The sequence below is a fragment of the Manihot esculenta genome, chromosome 16 (genome assembly GCF_001659605.2).
Source record: "Manihot esculenta cultivar AM560-2 chromosome 16, M.esculenta_v8, whole genome shotgun sequence".
NCBI lineage: Eukaryota > Viridiplantae > Streptophyta > Magnoliopsida > Malpighiales > Euphorbiaceae > Manihot > Manihot esculenta.
Window position 1 is genome coordinate 15,178,065 of NC_035176.2, and position 19,243 is coordinate 15,197,307.

Below are 19,243 nucleotides of genomic sequence, written 5' to 3' on the forward strand. Positions count from 1 at the left end.
ATGGAAGCTAGGATTCCTCAATTTGAGACTTGCAGGCAAAATATGTGTTGACAGTTACAAAATTTTCTTAGTAATCCCAAAAGCAATTGCAACAAAGACTCAGATGCAAGTATAGGAAGCTACAGTAGTATTCAGAATAAAGACACTCGAATTGAAGATAGAATTGACACTCGAACAGAAACAAGAAAGATGGCTACCATGAATATACCACGACAATTTGAACTCCAGAAACAATTGGGAAGTAGTGGATGGAAGACAATTTTCTGGTTCACCACATAATCTACAATGGTTCCTTCTGAGATCACGAAGGGATCATCTAGAAATAATGTAAGCAATATATCTAGTCCCAAATTAAGAAGTATTATTTCCCTATTCATTAGAAAGCTTAGATCAGACATGGCGGAAAGAAGGGCCAAAGATCTTTCTTAAAGGTGATGAATTTTATTGTTAGTCACTAATGCAAGAAATTATTTTAATCAAACTTGAGAAGATGAAAGATCAAATGCCTACAACAGGACCAAAAAAGAAACTTGCTATATCACTTTAGACACATTTATCTAGAATTTAAGTTTGAGGATAAGCTCTTTTTATAGGAGAAGCTTAATATTATGGATAATGGACAGATTATATTTATTCTTCAACAGAGTCCAAATAAAATAATCTTAATTATTTTTAGTTTTTATTATTATCTAGATTAGAATAAATTTTTTGAGTATTATTAATCTTTTATTATTATTTAGATTAGGAAAAACTTTCTAGTTATTATCAAGTACTATAGGACTTTTAGTTTGTTAAGAATTTTTATGCTATTGCATAATCCTCATTATATATATGGGGTTTGTCCATGAGTAATAACAAGCAGATTAATTACAAATACATTTACGATTTAAAACTTTCTCACTAACAAGTCTTAGGTGTAAGAACTCCCTCTAATGAGCTTCCTCCTTGCCCATCATCCTGTGAAGCGATCCATAAATCGGGACCACAACACCATGTCATAATTAACCCCATAATTAAGCCCTAATTAACGCCAAGTCAAATAAAGATGCAAAAATAAGCCAAATTTTAAGCCTAGTCCCACAAAGTCAAGAGCTTTCTTCCTCACAAGTCCACTTCTTTTTATTATATTTAGTTTCACTTGATATTAATTGGGCTCAATTTGCTTAATTGGAAGGTTAAGAAAGGCTGATATAGTGATTCCGTTATCTCAACGGTGAGCAAACTGTTTAAAACACATTTTTCATTAGCTCATGATAGAATTGCAAATATAATTCATATATTTTATTAGTTGATGGTAGAATTGCAAATTTTTTGAAAGTGTACGGTTTATTTGGTAATTCCCCCTTAGCGAAAATTAACCCAAAGTTCATGTTGATATTCTTAAATTATTTAGGGTTTTCACTTTTCATTGTAAATCCATACTACTTCCAACAAGATTTTATTGTAAAAATCAGTAGTAAGAACAATTCAAAATCACATTTTAATGAGAATTGTCCACCTACAAGTTTGTTTGGCATCATTGTTGGATTTAATGTTGAGGAGGAAGAAAGAAAAAAGAAAGAAGTATATAATCCTCCCTATGTTGATTAGACACCAATTAATGTTGTCTTTAATGTAAAATTGTATTCGTTTCGTCACATAAAGATAGGCCTCTTTGCTTATTCATATGAATTTAAGAAAATATAGTTCACACGAGTAAGAACAATAAATTTTATATTGTCTTTACTAATATACCCTTCGCTTACATTGCTTTATTACTAAATTATTCTTGAAAACTAATAGATTCTTTACTTTTTCAATACACATTTAATAAGGATATATTACAAAACTAATCAACTCTATCCTAAAAAAAGTTGCCTATAATCTCATACGAATGAAAAAGGAAAAAGGCCTATCTTTATGGAACAGAAAGAGTACAAGTATTGGTTATAGAATAAATAAACACATTTTCAAATTAATTTTTGTAATAATTTGCAAACTCGATGCCAAACAGACTAATAACAGGAACATGGTTTTAAATAAAGGTTGCTACGTTATGTAACAGCCGGTATTTATAGGTTTTTGACCGTCCCATTACTGTTACACCTGTCATCTAAAAGGCTAGATAAATTTATTTCTGTAACGGCCATTACATGTGCTATTTAACGTTAAACAATGGTAACGGTCCATTACCTATTTTTTTAAGCCATATAGGGGCAACAACTCATTTTCATTTTATTAGATTGGGAAGTTCTATACTATTATTATCTCACTTTTCTCATAATTCCATCAAAAGTTAACCATCTATCTAGAAACATCTCACTTCTTTTCTCTTAAGCTAAACTCATCAATTATCTTTCTAATTCTACACATCTATACCTTATAAACCTTCATTTATTTTTTTTAACACTTATTTGTTAAAGAAAATAATGTTCGATTCAAATCCTATTTGTCAAATTTAGAGTATCTAAGTTATCTACGTTGTCATTTTAGCTACAAATCAATTATTGTTAAAGATGCCTACAAATGATAGATTGGGCGTCTTTCTTTGATATACTAATGCTTATTATTTGATTGGGTATCTTAGTTATACTCATAACTTTAAATATCTTTTATTTCATGAGTTTCACAACTTTTTTTCAAAAAAAAATTATATAACAATAGGCCATTACAGTTACATTGTGGCCGTTACAGGCCTGTTCCTGTTACATGTGACCGTGACCCCAAACATGGCCACAACCGTGATTTAAATCCATGAGTACACAAATGCAATGGACTTCACTGGTAATACCAGCTAGTATAGGCCAATAAAAATGCAAAACATGTATGAAGAAGAAAAACTATATTCAAAACAGAGGATAGGAATTTTCCTCTAAACACACACGTGGTAGAACAATTAATACCGAGAAAATCAAGAAATTGGCAGCAGAAATTATGATGCACATTAATGAAAGACTTGATAAATAACAGCTAGATTTGATTTTTAACTCACCTGCATCTGCTGTAAATCATCCTTCATTCGATCATAATCTTCTACATCAATATTTCTACACCTCTCAAGAAGCTTAAAAAATAGTACGTGTGAGAATACTCTATTAAAGAAAATTATCCAAACAAAGTAACTCTCATATGCTATTACCTCAGAAACTCTTTTTTCCAGGTGATCTTTTTGCATTCTTTCCATTTCAATTTCCTTCTTGCAAGCTTCTATCTCAATTTGTTTCTCCCTCAACAGAGATTCTAGATTATCAGACTGAGACCTAGCCTTCTGAACCACTTCACGCAATTTCTAATGTAGTACAACATATATGTGGAGAACAGAGTATCAGGAAATTGCATAATGAACATGACATGAGATAGAAGAGTTCTGGATTTCATTCCAAGCAATACCTGGCATTCTTCAAAATTGTGCTTGTTTTCCTCTCTCAGCTGCACATTGCTTTCACGCAACAAATTCATTTCTCTAACCTGCAAAAGTATTTCAAAGATATTAGTTATGGCAAGAATAGAAACTCCGGAAAGTGAAATTTGAAAAAAGATGAAGCATTAAAAAATAAATAAATAATTAGAAAAAAGGATAGAAAGAGCATTAACAATAACCAAAAGGTAACATTAGCCTCATAAACAAAAAACAAAAATAAAATTAAAATCAAGCAAATTTCAGCTCTGTAATGGAAGTATGAAAACCAAACATAAAAGCCAACAAGAAAAGCATAACAAAAATTTTTCGTGAGAAAGTTATACATCTCTTTTCAAATTATTTAACAATATATAAAGAGTTACCTGGAGTTGAAGGGATTTAATTTCTTCTTCTGATAATAATAATGCCCTAGAATTTGCACGTTCAGCATGTAGTTCAGCCTGTGCATTTTCTGCCGCTTTTAAAGCATTCTCAAGCTACACATTGGAAATGACCTTAGATTATCGTACTTTGTTAAGGTGAAATTAAAGAAAGTTAAAACCCAACAGAAATGACATAATGCATCAACACCCAAATGTCATGATGTCGTAAGTTCAGCTTGTTCTCTGACCAAAATTTTGCATTAATGATTTGTGCTACCACAGTGCATATTTACTAATCAACAGAATAGCACATGGAACTCAGCATTACACAAAAATTGAGAAGTCCAGAAATCAAAAGAATCTCTCACCTACAGCTGTCTGGGCATAGTCGATCTAAGAAAAAAATATCACATCTTAAAAGGAAAAAATGAAAACCTAAGACAGAGGAGAGACCATCATAACATGTGGTCTTAAAAAATGAAAACAACACAGCAGACTCAATGCAGGCAACAAAAAAATCAATAATTTGCAGAACAAATAAATTTAGATTTGCATTCCTAAGTTTGATGGTGCTTATTTGGGGCATTACATACGATTTATATTTTTTCCTAAGTTTGATGGTGCTTATTTGGGGCATTACATACGATTTATATTTTTTAGTCCATAAAGATTTTTTATATCTACATTGTTTCTTTCAATTAGCTTGGTTGTCCAGTTCTATTAACACTCAAACATGCTTTTGCAATTTCTCACTTTGCTCTAATAGAATGGCTAGATGTTACTTGGCTTTGCTTCTTAATCACATTTGAGTCCTTAGTGACCTCAGAAACTGATCCTGTTAGCTCTAGTCCTCTAAGGATTAGAAATTCTTCCATGAGTCCAATGCTTTTAAATCATAGAATCAGTTTCAAGTCTATAAATGGCTCCACTTGCCATGCCAATTAGTTGGTTTTTGTTGAATAACAATTCTGGAACTTCTTTTGATTGTGTGATGGAATCCAACCCTACATATGAGGACTAAGGGAACACTGGACTCAAAGCTTTCCCTCTATTTTTCACCAAAATAGGATCTGAAAATCAGCAAATATTAGTGAAATTTAGCCTTAGTTGTGTATTTGAATCTCTACCTCTCCATAGCAAGGAGACAACTGTAAGCTGTTGTACTTTAGGGTCCAAACAATAAATATTACTCAAATAAATTTGATGCACAAGCACTCAATATATGCCTGAAGACATAATGCAGAGATAGTCATTAACATTATATGAAGAGGTTAGCTTACTTGTGATTGCAATCGAAGTTTTTCCTGCTTTAACAAAGAAATTTCTGTTTCTGCCTGTCAAAATGAAAAAGAAAAAATTAGAGTAGCACTCTTTCAAAGACGAGAAAGTATTTGTAATGAGATCACTTACTATTTCCTTTGATCTTCTAAGATAGTTAATCACATTTTGCATCGCACTATCACCCTCAGAATCTGGAACAGTGCTTCCAGAAGACACACCAACATAATTTCGGTCCTTCTCAGCCAATTGAATGTGCAAAGCCTCAAGTCGAGTATGCAATATTTTGTTCTGCAAAATACAGGCAAGCATAGATTAGGGACAGGATGCATAAGACGAAATAAAAACACTGACAAACATGAAACCTTTATCTGTGTGAACATTAAAAATTTAAATCCCAAAATAACTAGACATATTTTAACCTTGAAAAGAATGTATTATGGAGGCAAAAGTAGCACATATTTCAAAATACTAAGGTTTGTCCATGTTCTTCGAAGGCATTTGTTGATTTACAAAAATGAAGTGAATTTGGTACTGGTACAAGAGAAGTGCCAAGGAACTTCTACAATTATGAGTTCTTTCTAATTTATCAATGGGGGAACCAAAAATATGGGTGCATGTTATGGACAATAGATGGATAGACCATATCCATTATTTAATAGAATCCAAATATTTAGGAAGTTTTTTCACAACCAATCGATCTTAATTATTATTTAGATTAGGATAGTTTTTTTATTATTATCAATCTTTATTATAATTTAGATTAGAATAAACTTTTTAGTTATTATCAAATAGAGTAAGACTTTTAATTTGTTAGGAATTCTTATATTATTGTAAATTTAAATCCTTTATTATATATATGAAGTTAATTTATGAGTAATGTAAGAAAGCAGCTTAATAACAAACAAATTTGAGATTTAAGGTTCTCTATTATTAACAAGTATGAGATATTAAGAGCTCCCTCTAATTAACTCCTTCTCTATCCATTGTCTCGTGACCCGATCCATGACATAGTGGAGCCAATCATCGTAGGAGATTTGACAAACTCAAGTGAGCAATTGAAATCCTTATTTCATGAAATGTAGGCACAAAATGAGGCTAAATTGGTTCAATTAAAAGCAAGGATGGAAGCTAGGATTGCTCAAGTCAAGGCTAGGATGCACAATATGTTCACCATTCACAAAATTTTATTAGCAATCCCAAAGACAAATTGCAATGGAGACTCAGATGCAGGTGCAAGTAGCAGCAACAGTATTTCGAATGAAAGCATTTAATTGAAGATAGAATTGACACTCAAACAGAAGCAGGAAAGATAATTGCCATGAATACAATTTAGGTCAATCCATCTGCTACTAGGAATGCTTTCAATCCATCTTGGCCATGGCAATACTTTCAACCTTTATTCCTAGAGCTTTGCCTATACCTACAACTCTTATCTCTCCTTGGCCTCACGTCAATCCATCTCCTACTCCTATACCACCTCTTTAGGTCCACACACGTTGGCCTCACCCATCTGCTACTAACAATGATACTTCTCTCCTTGATGTAAGTACTTCTAATGACTCACCTCCAGCTCCCTCATCACCTACTTCAATCATGCCTTCAGTAGCAACTACTACTCTTTTTGCTCTCCGAAAAGGTATTCACTATTCTCGAAATCCTCAACCCATTTATAATTTTCTGAGTTAACATCATTTGTCTCCTTCCTATTATACTTTTGTTTCCACCATATCTACTGTTTCTATACCCAAGACAGTTAGAGAAACATTGGATCATCCTGGTTAGTGTAATACAATGGTTGAGGAGATGACTGCTTTTCATAATAATAGAACTTGGGAACTGGTCTCTTTATCACCTGGCAAGTCTACTGTTGGTTGTCAATGGGTTTTCACAGTTAAGGTGGGACCTGATGGCAAAATTGATCGCCTTAAATCTCGCCTTGTACCTAAAGATTACACATAGATTTTTGGGCTTGATTACAGTGATACTTTCTCTCTAGTAACCAAAGTAGCTTTTGTTCGCCTCTTTATCTCACTAGCTGCAATTAATCACTAGACCCTTCATCAACTGGACATTAAAAATGTCTTTCTTCATGGTGAGCTTGTCGAAGAAGTCTATATGGAGCAACTTCCAGGTTTGTTGCTCAGAGGGAATCAGGCTTAATATGTCATCTTCGACGCTCCTTGTATGGTCTAAAACAGTCTCCAAGAGCATGGTTTGGACAATTCAGCACTGTAGTTTAACAGTTTCGAATGTCTCGAAGTAATTCTGATCATTCTGTATTTTTTCGTCATAATGACGATAGATGCATCTACTTGAGGATCTATGTTGATGACATTGTCATTACAGAAAACGATCATGATGAAATATCTCAGCTTAAGCAATATTTGTTTAGTCATTTCCAAACTAAAGACCTGAAAAAATTGAAGTACTTGGGGATTGAAGTGGCACAGTGTAAAATAGGTATTGCAATTTCTCAACGAAAATATGCTTCGGACATATTGGACAAAACAGGAATGTTAAACTGTAGACATGTGGACACTCCCATTGATCCAAATGTCAAACTGGTTCCTGAATAAGAGGAGCCACTTGAAGATCCTGCTAGATACAAAATATTAGTTGGCAAGCTCAATTATCTTACTATTACTCGACCAAATATTTCTTTTACCGTAAGTGTGGTTAGTCAATTTCTTCAAAACTCATACAGCAGTCACTGGGATGCAATCATTCGCATTCTTAGATATATCAAACGAGCTCCAAGACAGGGACTACTCTATGAGGACAAGGATCACTCACAAAATGTTGGCTATTCTGATGCACATTGGGCAGATTCTCTTTCAAATAGACGATCTACTTCAATATATTGTATTATGATTGGAAGGCATCTTATATCTTGAAAAAGTAAAAAACATGGTGTGGTTGCAAGATCAAGTGCAGAAGCAAAATATCGAGCTATAGCTTTAGCAACATGCGAACTCATTTGGTTGAAGCAACTCTTTCAGATATTGAAATATAGCGATACTACCAAATGAAGCTGACATGTGATAATCAAGTTGCCCTCCATATTGCATCAAATCCAATTTTTCATAAGAGGACGAAGCATATAGAGATGGATTGCTATTTTATTAGGCAAAAGATTGAGTCGAGATGAATTTCTACTAATTTTGTCAACTCAAATGATCAACTAGTTGATATTTTCATAAAATCTCTTCGAGGTTTGCGAATCGAGTATATTTCTAATAAGCTTGGAGCATATGACATGTATGCTCCAGCTTGAGGGGGAGTGTTGAGATTCTTTCTATAAATAGCTCATATTTGTAGTGATAATTAGGGATATGATTATGTAATATGATTGGGATATGATTAGGCTATAATTAGGAAATTTATTTATTTTCTTACCTAGTATATACTCTTATTAGTATATATACCCCAATTGGCTTGAGCGAAATAATTAAGTATTTTCTCTCAAAGTTTCTGCTTTCTTCTTCTTCTTTTCATCATCAGTTTCATATACGATTGCAGCAAAAATATCATCTAAGGTCCAAATTATTTTGGAACCAAATTTGATAAGCATGTAACAGAAGTTATGAGACCACATATTTATGACGAAAGGTGTCTTGAACTTTAAAAGATTCCTTTTTCCCTCGTCTTTGAAACACACATTGAATCTAAGAACTTAAAGTTTCAAAATAGTTGTTCTAATCATGTCATAAACAAAACTTCAAAACCAAAAGGCAAAGTAAATGGACTCCCAGCAATATTGGATAACAAGGTGGAAGGTTCCATGTGGGAACCACATCTATTAGCAGTTCAGATCCATGCAATAGCATAAAGGATGGCAGCACATAGAATATTGTTCATGTCAAGTCAAGACCTGTTCATTGAGTTCATTAGATTTTTTCTCAGCAGCTTCTTTTAATTCCTCCAGCAATGATTTCTCTGCCTTCCACTTAGCCTTCAGCTCATTCTGCAAACCAATATAGCATATTAGAAGACACGTCAACTGTAATGTCAATATATTTCAGAAAATTGAAAGGACCACCTGACTAATAATGGCATGCCTCACAGACATGACCTGATAAGAGGCATGCATTTGAAAATTATTTAACAAATTGGCCATACATTAACCAACAGTTAAAAAACAATTGCCATGACAGTGGTATGGGTTAGTTCATGTGAACTTTTAACATGGTAGCCAGGACTGGTGACAAGTGATGAAAGTACTTTCCTATTTGTGTAGCTCAGGTGATATGGGTTTAAGCTGCAACGTGCAAACACATATTCTAACCAATTCTGATCTTTATAAACATATATATCATAACCAATTATACTAAATGATTACTTCCTCTGCAATCCCCCCCTTTCCCCTAGAACTTCTGGTCGCACACGGTTCAACTTTGCCATTAAAAAAGGAACAGTTCCATTTCCATCTGTAAGAACAAGAGGTTTAAAACTGGGTGTGAAGGTGCCATTAAGGTAACAGCCATTATTGGCTCTTACTTCAGGCCGTAAAGTCCATTATTATTGTGAGGCAATAACAACAGGCTTTCTTTTGGGCAAATGGCAATATTGGCTTCATTCATTCAACTTCTCTATTCTCTACACGTTAACTCTAGGCATTTTGCCATTTTCTCCTAATTTTCTTTGAAATCACGTGAATTCTACATTGTTTTATAAATCTTTTGAGTTCAAGGCCTTAGATCATTAAATAGGCAAGGTCGTGAAAAAGGAGCAAATCGACACTTTTACATTCAAGTGTTAGCCAAGAGAGTTATTTGTACCTATTGGCGCCTAGGTGGTGCTTTTTCTCATTTGATCCGAAAAAAAAAAATATTAGTTAGGTTGTTTATAAAATTAAATTTATGCTGGTTGTTTACAAAATTTACAGTACATGAAGTTTTATTTGCCCAATATATAACTTGTTTATTATGATTACTTTTTAATCCTTAGCTACTTTTGAAACATTTTAGAAAAATATGTAAATAGTTAGAAAATAATATTGAAGAAAATATAAGCTTCAATAATGTTTGCGAAGTCCAATTTTAGAATTTGGAAAAAATTAAGAAAAATAATAATCATGAAATATTAACTCTGGAAATTAATGTTCATAGGTTGATGTCTTCATTTAATGTATTTACGTTTATTATTTAGTTGTGTATCTTAGTTTTAATTATCCTTTCAATATCTACTCGTTTTCACGAACTTTGCAAATTTTTCAAAAAAAAAAAATTGTGTAGTGACAGGCTGTTGCCATTATTTTACTGCTGTTAAAAGCCTGTTTCAGTTTAACATGAGTGCAAAATCAGCCACGAATGCAACTTAAAACCAGGGCCAAAACTGCACGTTCAATAACTTAAAAGGTAAAATCAAAGGCTGAGTACGTATGTTTCACGTATTCTAGAAGGAAGAAAAATAATGAGGGAAAAAAATAAGAGGGAAAACGTGTACAGGTCAGCTATTCTGTTAAGAGGCAGTTATAACTACCTCTTGACTATAAATAAGAGCTGAGAAGGATCCAGCTGATCTTGAACAAGAATCAATAAAGAAATCTTCCCTCTCTTTCTCTCAAATTCTATTTTTCTCTCATCTCCTTTCTATGCTCTTCTCTCTTCTCATCTGTTCTCTTTGTTCAGTGACTGTTCTTAACAATATGCTTCACAAAGATAGCTCGAGATATTACATATTATGTATAGGTAATTAAGCTTTCAAATAATTAGATAAAACAGAAATGAAACAGGAAGGCAAGTAACAAAGCATTAATTTCACAAGAAGTATACCACCAAAATCATGCTAAATCAAGGGAAATAAAATCCAACAAAATAGGGAAAAAGTAGACCAGTAAAATTACATTTTCAGTTTTTTGAGCATCTGTCAATTTGCGCAGATCAGAAACTTCCTGTTGTAGTAAGGCCAAAGCTTGTGATGCTTTTGTCAGCTCTTGAATTGTCTCTGATTGCAGAACCACCTAAAGAAATAGAAGACCATTCAAATCCGCCAAAAAGAACGTGAAATTTCATCTGATGAATCAAGCAGACCATATCAGATGTGAACATTACTACTCTACACAAACACACAATTATAAGACCACAAAAATTGAACAAAGCACACATTCTCATCCGAAGAAAGATCTCAATCATTTGACTAGAAACAAACATGATATGCATTTGAGATGGACAATTCAAGTAATAAAGTTAAAACGCATTTTCTTAATGTGTGCTTAAAAACGCCTTAGAGTAACAAAGTTCGAAGTAAATTGTTTTATTTTTTCTTTCAAAAAAAAAAAAGAGCAAAAGCAATCAGCAGCCAAAAAATTACAATAGCTTTAGGATCCAGAAATAAATATGAAAATTTTTCTTAGAATTTCATTAGTTATTATAATATGAAAATTTTTGAATGCTACTTGAAAAAGTAAACAACAATAACCTGTCTTTCATAATTGGCTTGAGCAGATCGCCATCGCTGATGTTCCTTCTCTAAATCTTCTTTCAAAGCAGAAACTTGAGTCTCCAAAGCCATAATTTGAGAGCTAAAATCACAAGGCCAAGTATGAGAAACTGGATTGTCTATCAAAACCAAATTATTCAAAGTTTTCATCATTTCTTACATTTTACTTAAGTTCTCTTCCTTCAGACAAGTTATTTCCGTCAATGTAGAAGCAATAGCTTCTTCTTTTCCTGAAGCTGCAGAGGCTACCTCTTCAGATTTCAGCTTCAATTCATTGTCAAGCTCTGACATTCTCTCTCTAAGTGAACGAAGTTCAGCTTCTAATGATTCCTTCAACTTTTCAGACTAGCAAACATTTGAAAAGTAGCATATTCAGATAATAATTTGAAAATAGAATAGACATTCAGCTCTTAAAAGTTGGTGAAATCTTGTTAATACCTCAAGCTTAAAGTTCTCATGAGCAGCTTCCATCTGCTTTAGAGCAGCTTCATTTACCTGTGCTATACTCTTGTACTGAAAGAAACAAAAGGAGAGAAAGAGAGAGAGATTAGCATCTTAGGATTTCCTTTATTTTATTTCACTTTCTCATTTTTTGAGAACTATGCATTAAAATAACAGGAACATTACGACACATGTAAGCACCTGTAACATATGTTCCTTGTTGGCCTGTGCTTCCACTTTCAATTTTTCAATCTCCTCCTTCGCCATTAGCAAATCCGTAACAACCTTGGACATTCAACAAAAACAAGGAGAAGAAAAAATTCTGACTAACATAGTCCCAAATCTACCCTTGGAATGGTTCCAAAATAGAATGAGTAATTAACTGTCATCATGATATGGCAATGAACACATTTTGAAATAATCATAAATTAGTGAAATGAAGTGATTTCCTTATTCATTATTTTATGCATTCTTCATCCCGTTACATTTTTGCTAAACTTCAGTATCACAACAAATATGTTTATTCAAAAAGCAAAGGAGCACTGTACTATTTACTTTATCCTGTACCTCACCAATTTTCTACATCAGCTAACTGTTCCAAGGGACACGACTTGGTCACAAACACACACACACACAGAGAGAGAATATACATTCTACATTGAAGCTGTTATCAAATTTTACTGAAACAGTTCACAAAAGAAATTTTAACCAGAAATCAATGATGTACCATCCACGAACAGACATATGTCTGCAGTGTTGACTAGAGCAAGATTCAGCATAATTTCAGCATGATTTGTTTGATTTGACTAGCTTAATTTCGGTAAAATATTGCATTTGAGTAATTAGTGTAGTTTCCTTTTTTGGGCTAGAGATTTTGTATAAATACCTTGTAAATTTCTCACTTCAACATACAAAAAAGAAAGGATATTCTATACTCTACAATTCTTCACCCAGAAATTAGAAACTGTTGACCAAAAATCTAGTATTGCACCAACACCACTTAACTGTCACCAAAACTACAACGTCAAATGAACAACCCTTACCTCAGTAGTCGAAATAGAGGAAGATATGCCACTATCATCATTATTAGAGACCTGTATCAATATGTAGAAAGTGGAGAAGAATGATAAATTGGATTGAAGTCGCATGAAAACATACATAATAATAACAATAACAAAAATGCATCCACCTCATACTGGGGCATTTCAATTGTTACAGCTTACTATCAATAATTTTAAATATTTAAGGAGGGGGGAGTGCAGAAAACCTCTTATTTAGTTTATTTTCATATACACATTGAAAAAGAAAATGAATATCTGCAAAGAGATGGAAAAAATGAATAACAGAATTACTTGGGCAAGATATAATATATTGGGCTTTCACATTATTTTTACATAGGCAAGATAATGAGAAATGTGATAATACAACTTTTGTATGTATAATGTTTGTATTATAATTATTGATCATGGTGGATCCCATGTAGGTCTCACTATGCTCAATGGTTAGCATGCAAATGTTATACATAGAACAGTTGCATGTAATATTTTCCACAAGATAATAAGAAATGAGGGGGAAAAAAGAAGAAATGAACAGCTTTAGGCTAACACAAACAGAATGCATTTTTTGGAATAAAGAATATTGGTAAATTGGGCTGAACAAACTAACAAAGATTTTTGTGCATTAGTATTAGAAAGGGCAATCCTCAATCATGCTCCAGTCTTTAATATTATTGACTATTGGTCAATAAGAAACAAACATGGTTCAGCAACAGTGTTATCAAGGTGAGGCCAAGTGACGCCTTTTTAAAAAAGGCGACAAAGTCAAAATTTTTTTTTAATATATTTAAATATAACATGTGTATATACATAAAATGTATGATCAACTATAGTTTATATATTTTAATCAACTAAATATTAACTTCTTTAGTTGGATAAAATATATAAATTATAGTTGGTGATAAATTATATCTATATAATGTATAGAAGATTAATATTAATTTCTTAATATATATTAATAAATTAATATATACATAAAAATTATAATTATTATAATTTAATTATTATAAATATATAAATAATCATCAAATAATATATATATTTCTAAATTATGTAAATTACATATACTATATGATAGAATAATATAATAGAATAATTTAAATAATAAGTAATAATATCATTTGAATAAAATATAAATATAGAATATAATTATAGTATAGAATGTAGAATAATAATATAATACACATAATAAAAAATAAAATAATAATAAAACATATAAATATAACTAGAGAAATTAATATTAATTTTCTATAAATAAATATTATTTACAAATAAATAATAAATAATATATTACTAATACCAATATTAATATTTTATATTCATATTACTAATATCAAGATAATTTATTACATTGCTACTAATATCAAAGAAAAAGCTACAAAGGTGAAGAAAAGTTAAAAGATTTCATGTCTTTTCTTCTTCCAAGGATAAAAGCGACATTTAAATATTATTAAAAGTTAAAACCACTTTCTCTTCCTTGTTTAAACATGACCACCTTCATCTTCTTGCTGCTCCTTCTTCTTCCTTCTCTTCTTCTCCTCCTCCTACTACTCCTCCTCCTGTTCCGTTCTTTTTTATTTTATACCATTTAAAACTTAAACATTAAAAAAAAAAAAAGTAATTACCCGTAATTGGCAAGGGGCGACGCCCCACCCGCCCCTCGCCCCTCGCCTTCCTCCCCTGGGATGAGCCTCGCTTGAGCCAAGCGAGGCGAGGCGAGGTGAGGTAGGGTCACCTCGCCTTGCCCGGCGCCTAGCCTGGCGCCTTATTGACGCCTTAACAACACTGTTCAGCAAGTTCCACTTAAGTGCCTCCCATGGAAAGGTACTTCTGAAATGAACAGGAAAGCACACTACTCTGCTTCCCAAGAACTTGATCCAGATAACCAAAATAATACAAGTTAGGGCACTAGAGAACTTCTACTTCCTGGCCCTACCTGTTTCATTCAGACAGGCTACAATCATTCAAGATTGCAGCAGTCAGTTAGGACTTTGCTTGTTAGTGGCTGGTTAATATTTATCACAAGAGACCAAGAATTGTGCATACTAATAGCCAAGCTCAGTCATTCTAAGATATCGCTTAAAGGCTGATATAATCAGATAGCAAAGGTAATTATGTTTTTGTCCTTTTCAATGTGCTCCACTTTAGCAACATAAAACTGATCCGAATTAGAACAGCACAATTATGATTTTCAACAATTCGGCCAGAAATGGATCAAATACATGTAAGGTAAAACTGCCTCTTATAGCCTCAAAAGTTGCAGCATTAGCTCAAAACAAGATGAACTGTAAATTCCGATGTTTAATGACTGATGTAAACCTAAATTATTTGTATATGATAAGCAGTTCCAAACCAATTCTATGCAGTAGCCAACAGGTAAAACATTTTCAGATTTATCATGCAAAAAAAGTCACATTAATGGATTCCAATTCTGTTTCAACCACTATACTTCTTCAGTAAAAAAATAAGTAAAATTTATTGGAAGACATGCCTTAACAGATGAAGGTTTGATCTTTTTCTCCACATCAGAAAGTTTGGCCTGATAAACAAGCATCAAAGCAGAATAGAAATCAAAATCATGCTCCATCAGATAATAAAGAAGCTCTAATCTTCTTGAATATCAGTAGAATGAGAAGCAAAAATAGAACTGATAGTATGCCATGTTCTTTCAAGATAAATGAAAACCTCAGCAACAGCAGCCCTCGTCTCAGCAGCAGAAACAGCACGCAAGGCATTTGCCAATTCTTTTCCCATTTCCTCAACTTGCCTCATTGCACTTTTCAAAGTTTCTTCACGGTCAGATGTGAGAGCTCTGACATTGTTCCGCTCTTGTTCAAGCTCTTTCTTGGCCTCAGCCCATTCCCTCTGCAGAACAATAATGACGATGATGACGACAATGATGATTTTTTGAAAATATTGATCAAATAATAGTATATTCAATCTCAGCCTATTTGGAAAAATCATGTAACAGAATGCAGTTCAATTGAACAATTCTATAAGTGAATTCAGAAGAATTAATTTTCTTATAAAATTCACATAGTTGGAATAAATGTTAAAGAACTACAGTATATCAAAGAATTGAAAAATTAATTGAATTCTTGTAACTTGTTATAACCCTGATTTCCCAAATGTTTTTTTTCGGTTTTTTCAATGATTAGCTCCACCATAACTTGAAAAGAAAACGAATTAAATTCTTGCAGAATCAGATTTTAGAGGATTTCATTCTTGCAAAAAGCTGCATGATGACCTCATAATAAATTGAGGTCTCTCACTTGAAGAGGTTCCCAAAAATAAGAAACCGTGTTATCAAGGTAAGAGGCAACACCAAGGCAACAGAGTCTCCTATTGCCTTAGGCGAGAGGTGAGATGATGCCTTTTTGAAGAAAGCAACAAAGTCAAATTTTTTATACTATTTTGAATACACTTGTACATATACATATAATGTATCATCAACTATAGTTCATATATTTTAATCTAACTAAATATTAATTTTTTCAATTAGATTCAAAGATAAAAAATATAATTGGTGATAAATTATATTTATATAAAATGTATAGAAGATTAACATTATTTTCTTAATATATAAATAAAATTAACATATAAATAAAAATTATAATTATTATACCTTAATTATTATAATTATATATAATATATAATTAAATAAATATATAATTAATATATCAATAATTAAATAATATTAAACTGAAATAACCGATTTAAAATATTAGTTTGATTTATTAAAAATTTTGGTTTGGTTCAATTTTATTTTTTAAAAAAATCAATTAAATTGGTTCGGTTTTGAAAGTTGAAAGATAGATTTAACCAAACTGAACCGAATATGTATAATTTGAATTTTAAACTTACAATTAAGAAGCATGTGGCATAGTGGCAGTCTGATATTTAAGACCCTTAAAGGACCTGCGTTCGATCCCTATGCTTGTATCCTCTCTTTTCCTTTTTTTTTCCATTTTAAAACTTAATGCAATCAAATCTTAGTAGTCTATTTTAGTTGAAAAGGTCCAAACCATTCAAAATAATACTATAAATTCATAACTTTAAGCCTCAAACCCCAGCTTCCTTCTCTTTCTGTTCTCTCAGTTGGCTGCTATTATTTCTATTCCCTTCCCCTTCCCCTTTCTTCTCCTTCAATACTGCTGATCACGTAGACTGCCACTCTTGCTCACTCTCACTCATGCTCATAATCGCTATCGCTCTCTCACTCCCGCTCCTAGTCACGCTGTTGCTCACGCTCCTAGTCACGCTGTTGCTCACGCTCCTACTCGCTTTCGCGCTCTCACTTGCAATCACCCTTGCCAGCACTGCTTTCACCAATCTTGCCCTTTATTGGAGGTGTTGAATCCAGTCACTGCCTTTGTTTTGTCGTCTCGCAAGTATGGTTTGATGGTGTTTCAATTTGTTTCTCCATTTCTATAGTGCTTGAAATATTCAAATAATCAAGGTTCTTGAGCTATGATTTGTGATTTATAGATGTAAGTTGTAGTTAGTTTTGTAATTTCATATGTGAGTGCGATTTGTGGTTGGGTTTTGTAATTTCTTCATCTGTGAGTGTGATTTGTAGTTGGGTTTTGTAATTTCTGGATTTTTATGAGATTGTAACAAAGATATTAGATTTTGCATTCTGGTTTGTGAGGTAGATTTTGCAATTCTTAATTTGCTTTGTTGTTTGTTGCTAATGATATGTCATTTAAAATATTCTGTAATAATTTCTTTGAACCTGGACGCATCTGTTCCTTTTTTAAAAAAAAAAAAAATTCCAAGGCAACATGGCTCGCAATTTTCTAATAAAAAGTTGCTAACAATAATATTCTCAATAATCCCAATATATTTGCTAACAATAAAAAGTTGTCAAAAAACTAGCGATTTTCATCAGATATATATATCTACAAAATTCAAATGAAACAGGACTCCAACACAAGTGGATAAAAATATAATTCACTTGAATTGAATTTCTAATTCCCAACACTTCCAAAAGATATTTTAAATGAAAACTAAGCCAGCATTAGCATTTCCCAATAAGTTCACACATTCACAACATTAATAAACACTGCCATTTACTAGCGAACTATGAAAGGCAACATGGCTCGCGTGGAATAGATTAAGCATTGGAAAGAGCAATAATAAAATAATCTGCTTTTTAGCAAAGCAGAAAAAGGAACAATCAATACTTATCATGCAACACAAATACAAGATCAATAGCAAAATGAAACCCACCTCAATTTGTCTGATATGCTCCTCTTGTTTTCTCCTCTCAGCAGCTCTTGCCTCCTTCAGTACACACGAAGGGAATATTACAATCATACAACAAAAAGCATTCCAATAGGAAGGTGACATACATTAATTCAGATAACACACCTCGCGAACCTCCTGTGCGCTATGAATAGTATCCAAACTAGCCTGCACACGAGACAACATTTAGAATATCTACAACATTTCACGCTAAGAAACTTTAATTTTCTTTCCAAACCTGTAGGCGGTAGACTCTCTCGGACAAACTCCGAACTTCATCACAAGCCCTTTTCTCAGCATTTGACAACATCTCTTTTTCATGCTTAAGAATTGATACCTGTTGAAACCATGAAGTGAAGTTATGAACATTCAGGAATACCAATTGATGGTTCCACATGATATAGCATTATACCTCCATATTTAACTTCCTAGAAAGGTCCTCAGATGCATGCAATGCTTCTGAACTTTCATACAATTTTCTTTGGAAGTCCACTACCAACTGTGTGAACTCAGCATTCCTTGCTTTAATGCTAATCAGTTCATTTTCCTGTCAAGCACCATAAGTAACAGAAAAACTTTAAGCAAATACATGATCTGCACCTCTATCAAAACATTGTATATGAAATGAATAGTCAGTTCAACTCCTCATTTTTCACCTAGTCATCGCAATTTTTCAACTAGCACAAACACCACAAAAAAAAAAAATAGTCAACACCAAAGAGTCACCCTGAAATAGAGATGGCCCACAAATTTTTAGGTAAAACTAAAATGAACATGTTTAGGTGAGCCGCATGTATAAATTATGATACAATTCCTATAGTTGCTCATATTACAGAAGTTTTAAAAGTTTCAATGATAAACATTCCACAAAATTATAAAGTTATAGAATTGTAATACAAGGTTTAAAGCCCATAGATCTCAAAGTCAAACTGAGTTTGACTATGCTATAAAGGCTCATAAATCTAGAACTTCAATGAAAAATTTGAGTTATATTTGGTTTTTGAAGATGTAAATAT

General features: G+C 32.6%; 1 protein-coding gene across 1 annotated transcript in view; it reads right to left on the minus strand.

The window, feature by feature from the left end:
• The window catches only part of LOC110603690 (nuclear-pore anchor), a 53,326-nt gene that overhangs the window by 8,516 nt on the left and 25,567 nt on the right, over positions 1 to 19,243 (minus strand). The window contains exons 22-40 of the mRNA XM_021741525.2: positions 18,640 to 18,774; positions 18,466 to 18,564; positions 18,354 to 18,395; positions 18,213 to 18,266; positions 15,666 to 15,845; positions 15,472 to 15,519; positions 12,969 to 13,019; positions 12,127 to 12,210; positions 11,923 to 11,997; positions 11,645 to 11,829; positions 11,464 to 11,566; positions 10,889 to 11,005; positions 8,915 to 9,007; positions 5,173 to 5,331; positions 5,043 to 5,096; positions 3,763 to 3,876; positions 3,370 to 3,447; positions 3,119 to 3,268; positions 2,972 to 3,043 (exon numbers count right to left, since the gene is read on the minus strand). Of these exons, the coding sequence (XP_021597217.1) occupies positions 2,972 to 3,043; positions 3,119 to 3,268; positions 3,370 to 3,447; positions 3,763 to 3,876; positions 5,043 to 5,096; positions 5,173 to 5,331; positions 8,915 to 9,007; positions 10,889 to 11,005; positions 11,464 to 11,566; positions 11,645 to 11,829; positions 11,923 to 11,997; positions 12,127 to 12,210; positions 12,969 to 13,019; positions 15,472 to 15,519; positions 15,666 to 15,845; positions 18,213 to 18,266; positions 18,354 to 18,395; positions 18,466 to 18,564; positions 18,640 to 18,774 (1,893 nt within the window). The remainder of the gene's footprint in view (positions 1 to 2,971; positions 3,044 to 3,118; positions 3,269 to 3,369; positions 3,448 to 3,762; positions 3,877 to 5,042; positions 5,097 to 5,172; positions 5,332 to 8,914; positions 9,008 to 10,888; positions 11,006 to 11,463; positions 11,567 to 11,644; positions 11,830 to 11,922; positions 11,998 to 12,126; positions 12,211 to 12,968; positions 13,020 to 15,471; positions 15,520 to 15,665; positions 15,846 to 18,212; positions 18,267 to 18,353; positions 18,396 to 18,465; positions 18,565 to 18,639; positions 18,775 to 19,243) is intronic.